Source organism: Tachypleus tridentatus, chromosome 9 (genome assembly GCF_004210375.1).
Source record: "Tachypleus tridentatus isolate NWPU-2018 chromosome 9, ASM421037v1, whole genome shotgun sequence".
Lineage (NCBI taxonomy): Eukaryota > Metazoa > Arthropoda > Merostomata > Xiphosura > Limulidae > Tachypleus > Tachypleus tridentatus.
Window position 1 is genome coordinate 69,966,681 of NC_134833.1, and position 9,202 is coordinate 69,975,882.

Consider the following 9,202-nt stretch of genomic DNA (forward strand, 5'->3'; position numbering starts at 1 on the left):
AAAAAAAATCATACTCTTCAATTTGGGGCTCTGGTTGCAATATAAGAATGACAGTCAAATCCCACTATTTGATTAGCTTAGCTAAAGAGTGGGTTACTGTTTAGTCTTTTCCTTCTCTGTAGTTTAAAAATTCAAAATTAAGCATGGCTCGTACAGATAGATCTTTGGTAACTGCATGCAAATATTTGAAAGATACATGTTATTAAGGACTAAATAAAATATGTTTATGATAATTTTTAAACTTTTTATTTTGTAAAACAGTTTTGGGTTTTATTGTTAATTTTGAATTTCTCTTCTATTTAAAAGATTTAAAAAACAAAACCATTTCCACTTTGAGTAATATGTTTTAGCTCTTTATGAAAAAAAAGATTTTATGTTTTATTTGAAGCACTTAAGAAATTAACTATTTAGTGATTTCACTGATTTAAAAGAAACAATGTTTTTTTCACAGGGACTCAACAGTTCACAAGATGAGAAAGCTGCCTCTGCCATTTTGACGGTAAAAATGGATAATGAATTAGGAGGAAAGGCTGTTCAAGTAAATATATATATCTTTTAATTTTTTGGCAATGGACATGTGTAGCAGGCAGAGTGGTTATATAGAATGTCATGAAAGAGCAGAAATATCCTTACTTTTTACAGAAACAAGTGTAGGACATAGTGGTTGTTTCATGATTATTTAGTATACTGTTCACATTTTATTTGTATGTTATGGTTAAATTTCTCTTTATACCAATATTGATATATTGGATTATTATTTATCTTAATCTTTGATGTCTCACATAAACCTTCTCTATACTAGTATCAAAACATTAATGTGATATTATATTTCTTAACCTTTTTTTATTTTCACTTAGATTAAGTTGTCCAAGACAATAAATCACAACATTTTATGCCTTCTTCTTGTTTAGGTTCGAGTTGTCCAAGGTAGTGAACCACAACATTTTTTACGGATCTTTAAAGGGAAGATGGTAGTCTTTATGGGTGGCCATGCCAGTGGTTTCCGGAATATTCATGACCATGACACTTATGATGAAGATGGTACAAGAATGTTCCAAATCAAAGGAACAAGTGATGTAGACACACGTGCCCAACAGGTGAGAATAGAACATTATGTAGAATTCCATTAGGCTGATTTTCAATGCATAAGTTATTGTTTCTTATATTTTAATGCTATGGAAGGGATACCTTAAGTTAAGTTAAGTACTTTTAAGAATTTTGTTATGAAGAATGCTACATCAATATACTCTGATATATTTGAGTTTTATATTCTGGAAAAGACAGAGTTTTAGTATGCTTTAAGTTTATGAAAGAAAGATCATCTGTACATAGACTTTGAGAATGTGTTTGTGCTTCAAGAAACAAAACTTTAATGACATTTGTTGTCTGTCTAGGTTCCAGAAAAAGCTACTTCCCTGAACTCTGATGATGTTTTTGTTGTGGAAACTCCATCTGTTACGCATTTGTGGATTGGGAAGGTTTGTAATTTAGCATGTGTTTACATGTACACATTTTGCAATTGAGTTGAAGTTGTGCTTATTTTACTACATTTCAAAATACTGTAATGTAAGAAGCTGAAGCACCATCTGGAATTTTCATCTCAATCATTCCTAGCTGAATATTGTGTTGTTGAGTATTGAGCTACTAATGCTGGTGTTAAGAAAGGAACTTTATATACATTTGCCACAATACTGTTTTACATCTAACTAAAACAGTCTTAAATTATTTTTTTTCTCCTCACAAATTTATGATAAGGTTTTTATTTTCAGGAATCAAGTGAGGATGAACTGAATATGGCCCGAAATGTTGCTGAATTAGTCTCTCCAGGAAGGTATTATATTAATATACAGCTTGTTACAGTTGTTCATACTTTATAGATTCTGTATCCCCAGCATGTTACAGTTCAGATTTAAATCATAGTAAGGTAATGATGAATTTATTTTTCATTTATTACTTTAGTAAAGAATGTTGGAAGTTGTGCATATCTTTGATTTATCTTTCAAACTTTAGAAATACTTCATATAGTATGGGCTGAAATACATGTTTAATTTATTTAGTACATTTGCAGATACCAAGGAATAATAAGCAAAAAAAAAAAAAAAAGAGAAAATCTATTTGCCCACAGGCCCAGTCTTCAAGTGAGAATATACATTGTGAGAGAGAGCACCAGAACATTTTAACATGTTTTATGACTGTTGTATGTTACAGAGTATACAAAAGTGTATTAACAAGTTTTGTGACTGTAATATGTTACAGAGTATACAAGAATGTATTAACAAGTTTTGTAACTGTAATATGTTTCAGTTTATACCATAAATGTAGTACAAGTTTTGTTACAGTTTATACCATATACTCGTCTGTATAATTCTTATCATTCATATTTTAATAGATGTGTCAAGTAGGTGCTCTCTTTTATAGTTTTAAACGAGATAAAATACATTTTATGCAGATATGTCAAATTATTTTTCTGTGTAACTGTTTTGGTCATTTGAAGAGAAATCGTGGAAATAGGTGAAGAAGAAGAACCAGATGAATTCTGGAATAGTATTGGTGGAAAAAATGAATACCAAAAGTCAAGAGGTTTACCATCTACACCACTGCTTGAACCACGTCTGTTCAAGTGCTCTGAAGTTCATGGAAGGTTTCGTGTGGAAGAAATGTGCAATTTCACTCAAGAAGTAATTTGTTACAGATTATATATTATGTAATTTCACACGAGGGTGGCTGGTATGTGTTATAGTTATGATGTGAAGGCAAGTGTCAAAATTTGCACTTTTAATTCCTTCTGCGTGGCTAATTCTACAATCTTAGTTACATTGGAGAATTGTTTGTTGAGAACTGCAACTTATCAGCTGTTAAGTCAAATCCATTTGAGTACTTTAGCCTAATATTTCTTGTAATTTGTTTAAGTCCTTAAACAGCACCTGTCTGTATTGTCAGCTGTTAAGTCAAATTCATTTGACTAATCTAGCCTAGTATTTCCTGTAATTTGTTTTAACCATTAATCAGTACCTATCTGTGTTTGTCAGCTGTTAAGTCAAAATTAATGAGTAATCTAACTTGATATTTCTTGTCATTTGTTTTATCCCTTAAACAGGACCTCTCTGTATTTGTCAGCTGTTAAATTAAAACCAGTGATTAATCCAACCTAATATTTTTGTAATTTGCTTTAATTCTTGAACAGGACCTATCTGTGGATGATGTAATGGTTCTTGATGCAGGTGAGGAAGTTTTTGTTTGGATTGGAAATGGAGCAAGTGAAGAAGAAAAGACCAATTCGTTGAAACTTGCTGAGGTAAGTCTAATTCATAATTCTGTATATTTATTTATTACCTGGGGTTTCCACTTGAGTGATTAGCACTATCTGGTGACTAATCAGCAAAACATATCAAAATGCAGACACTGTGAGAGAAATAAAATTTTGTTAAAACGTTTATCAAACGTTAGGCTTAACTGCACATGAAATATTTTTTTAAATTTGGTGACAACAAAAGAAATTTGCTTGCGAATTTGTGGCACTGGAATTACAAAGTATGGTTTTGTAAGGTTGTAGAATTAATGAAGAAACCTAAATTTCAAAATTAGTCAGTAAACCTATAAATCATTTACAAGATTTAAGAGCCAGAAAAAATGTTTTGTTGTTTCTAAGGTCATGTACAAATTCATTTAAATTTTGTACTTTGATGTATTTTTATGATTTTTTTTTTGTAGTGGAATTTAATCTTTAACAGATCACAAAGTACCATTCAAATGATACTATATATTTGATGCTTGTTATCAACTATTCATTTTATCATACATTGCTGAATTAACAAAAGTTCATGATAAGGAAGAGTTAAATATTAGATATAATGTATAGTGACAATGAGAAAAACTGTATATGTGCATTTTAGAGGTTCTAGAAGTTATGAGAATAAAATATCCAAAGTGTATGATGGAGAGAAGTATCTTTATTCTTCACGTGGAGATCACTTTGCACTTAGATTTCTCAGATATGCCATCGATTCACAGACTTATCTTGACTACACATACCTTTATTATTCATCTGAGTTTTGTGTACAACAGAATTGTTCATGTTACTAAAAACTTAACACATTTCAAGTATTTACATATAGTAAACCAAACTTATAGTCAATATTTCTTCTCCAACAGAACATGCCCATAGACATTCTGTTAATTTGTTTGTAGATTTATCAAGTTTTTCGACCTTGTGCATGTATTTGTATATACAATGTACAGATTTTTGTTTTTCTGTAGGACTACATCCGCTGTGATCCAACTGACCGCACCTTAGACAATACTGTAATTATTACTGTCAAACAAGGAGAAGAGCCAGAAAGCTTCAAGCTGATCTTTGATAAGTGGGATCCAGCCTTTTTTGAGGTTAGATTACACAGTTAGATCTAAACATGAAATTATATTGATCATTTAGTTATTAGTTATTGTATTGGCTGGATTATAAGGCAAGGCTGACCACAGCCTCCTACTGTAGCCTGTCACATTCCTGAATTTCCAAATGACATCTGTGTATGCACGCATGCCAAATGTTTGCTCAAGGTCATCACTGATTCTTGCAACTAATCCTCCTGTAGGTTGTTCACTTATACTATTGGCTTTGAGGCCCTAAAAAAAAGGTCATTATGACACTCAATTTTATTTGCCATTATTTCAAAAAATGAGGATCACCTTATATTCCAGATCACCCTGTAACTGAGCCAATACAATCCATTCTACTGATCTGTATATTATTTACCAATATTTGTGCATATTTCTAATTAATACAAGTTCATTACCTAAATTTTGTATTAAAATCTGTGGTTTGGAATCAAACCCTTCTTTAATAACCCTTTAAGACATCAGAGTCTCTGGAAATCACTCTGTATAAGTATTGTAATTTATGTAAACATTTTGCTTTGCCTAGTTTTATCACAATATCTACTGTGAATAAATACTGTGTGACCTTCATGATGATGAGAAGCCCACCTGAAGTAAAAATGTGTCTAAAACAGCTGGTATGGGTATTAAAACTTTTATTAAAATAAAATAGAGAACAACACTTCGACCTTCTTAGGTCATTTTCAGATTATTTGTCTGTACTTTATTTTAATTAAAGTTTTAATACCATACAAGCCATCTTGAGATACATTGTGTGGCTTTGTTCCAACTAATGAACTGATCTGTTTCTTATTAACTTACCACTAGTAGTCTTATTTTAGTTCTGAAGGTTATTTATAGACAGTTGTAGGTTATTTCACGAATATAAACTCAGCAATTGTAATTATAAATATTCACTAGGTAGCCCTTAAGATTATTGGTTTACCTGGACTGTGAGAACTGATAATATATGCTTTTGTTGCATGAATGAAGGCTAGTGTATTCTTGGGGAAACTTATTTTTTTTTGTAAATCTTAGCTTATGAGAATAATTCTATTTATTTTGTAGAAGTGCTTAGTAATAAAGATCTTTAGGTTTGAGTAAAATATAATTTATTTCATAAGCTGAAAATGAACTAGAACTAAAGACAGTTTTACAAACATGTTCTGTGTCTTTTTAATAAATCCCATAACACATCTGCACCTGAATTCTTCTAACATTTTTAGGGTAACTGAAGTAACAGAAAGTACTGGATTTCCTGGTCTTACTCCAGGTATGCATGCATTCCTACTGTTTAACCTATATTCCCTCTTGTGTGTTTTTATCCTGTTTTTCTACAACACTCATGCCACTTAGACATAAAATCATTTTTAGTAGTAGGTTATCTTGTGTATTACCTGCTTGTTTTCAGTTTATGTATTTATTTGTTCATTAAATATAACTCTACTGTTACTCTCTCTATTTCCTACCACAGACTATTGAAAGTAATTAATATACAACTTCTATGACTTCTTTAGCTGATTTCTGTTTTGATTTGTTAATATAAATGGGAAACACACTGTGATGATACATGAGTTAGTGATAATAACAAAAGCTTTTATTTGAGTTATTTTTCCAATCCACTTTAAAGTGGTAAATATTACATAGGTAATATAGGTGTAAATATGATATTTCGTACAAAGAGTATTTTGGAGTTTTGTACATTGTATTTCTATATACACTGTCAATATTCAGTGCTCAAGTGCATTCTTACTTAAGTACAATGTATCACAATGTGGATGTCCACAAAAATACTTCATTCATCAGGTAAAGTTGGTATCAGCAAAAACATTAAATCCTAGATAGGACTAGTATCCACAAAATACTTCATATCCCAGGTGAGGCTGGTATTCACAAAAATACTTCATATCCCAGGTGAGGCTGGTATTCACAAAAATACTTCGTATCTCAAGTAAGGTTGGTATCTACAAAACTACTTCATATCTCAAGTAAGGTTGGTATCTACAAAACTACTTCATATCTCAAGTAAGGTTGGTATCTACAAAACTACTTCATATCTCAAGTAAGGTTGGTATCTACAAAACTACTTCATATCTCAAGTAAGGTTGGTATCTACAAAACTACTTCATATCTCAAGTAAGGTTGGTATCTACAAAGCTACTTCATATCTCAAGTAAGGTTGGTATCTACAAAACTACTTCATATCTCAAGTAAGGTTGGTATCTACAAAACTACTTCATATCTCAAGTAAGGTTGGTATCTACAAAACTACTTCATATCTCAAGTAAGGTTGGTATCTACAAAACTACTTCATATCTCAAGTAAGGTTGGTATCTACAAAACTACTTCATATCTCAAGTAAGGTTGGTATCTACAAAACTACTTCATATCTCAAGTAAGGTTGGTATCTACAAAACTACTTCATATCTCAAGTAAGGTTGGTATCTACAAAACTACTTCATATCTCAAGTAAGGTTGGTATCTACAAAACTACTTCATATCTCAAGTAAGGTTGGTATCTACAAAACTACTTCATATCTCAAGTAAGGTTGGTACTTATTAAAATACTTCACACCCCAAGTAAGGTTGTTATTGATAAAAATGCTTCATATCCAAGGTAAGGTTAGTATTGACAAAATTGCGTCGTATCCGAGGTGAGGCTTATATCCACAGAAATACTTAACGTCCCAGATGAAGGTTGTATCTCAGGTGAGGCTAGTGTGTTCCATCATATTATGATTGATGTCACTACCCACAATTATAATACATATGTCAGGTAAGTCTGGTATTTATAAATCATTACTCATCTTAGTTGAACAAACACATTAAATATTAGGTATAAGTTTTATGGTTGATATTAACAAAGTTGTCTCTTGGCAAGTAAGTTAGGTTAAATAAAACAAATATAGATATCAAATTTGATGATGTGGTATATAATTTAAAAAATGTTGAATCACAAGAACAACATCAATTTAAGCCAATATTTGTAAAAATTAGAATGTAGAAAGCATAAGGAACACTCTAAATATAAAAAAAAAAGAGACATTAAAACCATGCCATCAATGATAAGCAGTGACAAACTCAGCAAGACTAAAATTAATGCAAGAATTTTACAGGTAATATTTCTTTGTCCCATCTGTAGATGTCAGACTAAACTAGGAAAACTTGTCAACATGTGACATCAACATTGCCATTAAACATTTATTGCCGCTTGTCTTCTGCAATACTACGACACTACTGAAATCTCAAAGTTAAAATTATATTGAAAAATTAACCTTGTATTACCTTGATTAATCTGTCTTGTTTTATCACAGCTCTTAGATGGGAATCAGAGGTTCTTTTCTCTGGAATCTATATAGCCTAAAGCATTAGTTCTCAAACTTTAACATGCTGTGAGCCTCTTTCATGATAATACCAAATCTCATGAATCCCCTCCTAAAAATAAATATTTTCCAGGTACTTGCTCCCTTATCTGAATACAAATTAATAAAACAGTAATTTTGGAAATACAAAAATTTGTTTTTATTATGACACTTTTATTAAATAATATTTGTTATTATGTTATTATTTATCATTACATTATTAATTTTAGTACATTTTAAAAACACTTTTGTGCTGGCTATTACGAAATTTTTTCAAAGAACATCTTAAATCATTTTGTGAAACCCTCTTGGGGGGTTTGCAGACCATTGTTTGGGAAACACTAACCTGAACGAATGAAACAAAATGGACAGAAATTATGACTTTAAACACATTTTTCTTACTATGAATATTTCGTACAAGGATAAATAACAATACTTAAGGGCCAATATTTCTAAATAGCCTTAATTGTCTAGAAGATTAATCTATTCATAAATATTTCCACTTTTCAGAACTTTAAGACCTACAATGACATAAGACAGGAATTTCACCCCTGAAGAATAGTGACCATCTTTATAAAAAAGAAGAATATTGAAGTTTGTTTTTTTCACTGTTTTGAGTTTATGTTGTTGACATATTTGCTGCTACAGTGAATTTGAATTTCTATCACTTTTTCAACTTTAATTATTACACTGCTATGTTCTCTATTTTTTTATCATTATGGTTCCAGCCATGTAATAAAATAATTGCTTATATAAAAAATGCTTCTGTGTATTCATAGAAAACAATTTAAAACAATATTCTTACTATGTGAGAAATATATTTAGTACATTTGTAGAGAAATAACATATGAAAACTGTATTTAGTAAGCCACAACAAAGAAACAACCTGTATCTAATATAATTATCATAGAATAAAATGTAACTGGTAATCCATCATAAAACATGCTCAACTTCTATCATACTTGTTTAAAGAATCTATATGAAGAACACAGATTAAACTCAATATTATTAATTGCTATAATAAAGTGGGAATATTTCATTATTTCAGATTATGAAATACAAGAAAATGTTTAATAATTGTGAGATGATTTACTGATATTATGACTTGTTTACATTAAGAGATTTTTGAGGTTCCAAGGTAATCCTAAACAAGTCTAATGGTCCGTTTTTGAAAGTTTTTAACTTCAATTCTTGTCACAGATGGTGTTAATTAGAACTATAGGTAGAAGTTTGTTATACATTTAATCCATCAAAATATTTAACATTATACAATAAACCATTTCATAGTTTATTTGGTAATTAATAAAGTATTCATACAAAATTAAGTACCACTCAGTTTATTCCCCCCCCCTCACAGGTGGCCTGTTGTGTAACTTTGTACTTACCAACAAACAAATAACCATAGTCATTATTATCAGGAAACAAACAAGTGTAATAAACAATTACATTTTATAAAGACAAGCAGG

General features: G+C 30.5%; 1 protein-coding gene across 4 annotated transcripts in view; it reads left to right on the forward strand.

Moving 5' to 3' along the window:
- Positions 1 to 8,496, forward strand: part of LOC143225447 (gelsolin, cytoplasmic-like) — a 31,841-nt gene extending 23,345 nt beyond the window's left edge. For 2 of the 4 annotated variants that reach the window (XM_076454887.1, XM_076454889.1), the window contains 9 exons: positions 452 to 538; positions 912 to 1,097; positions 1,395 to 1,478; positions 1,770 to 1,831; positions 2,495 to 2,678; positions 3,185 to 3,295; positions 4,258 to 4,383; positions 5,601 to 5,647; positions 8,247 to 8,496. In XM_076454887.1, the coding sequence (XP_076311002.1) occupies positions 452 to 538; positions 912 to 1,097; positions 1,395 to 1,478; positions 1,770 to 1,831; positions 2,495 to 2,678; positions 3,185 to 3,295; positions 4,258 to 4,383; positions 5,601 to 5,609 (849 nt within the window). In that variant the 3' untranslated portion in view covers positions 5,610 to 5,647; positions 8,247 to 8,496. The remainder of the gene's footprint in view (positions 1 to 451; positions 539 to 911; positions 1,098 to 1,394; positions 1,479 to 1,769; positions 1,832 to 2,494; positions 2,679 to 3,184; positions 3,296 to 4,257; positions 4,384 to 5,600; positions 5,648 to 8,246) is intronic. The other 2 variants (XM_076454886.1, XM_076454888.1) reach the window with 1 other exon arrangement.
- The last annotated feature ends 706 nt before the right edge of the window (positions 8,497 to 9,202 follow it).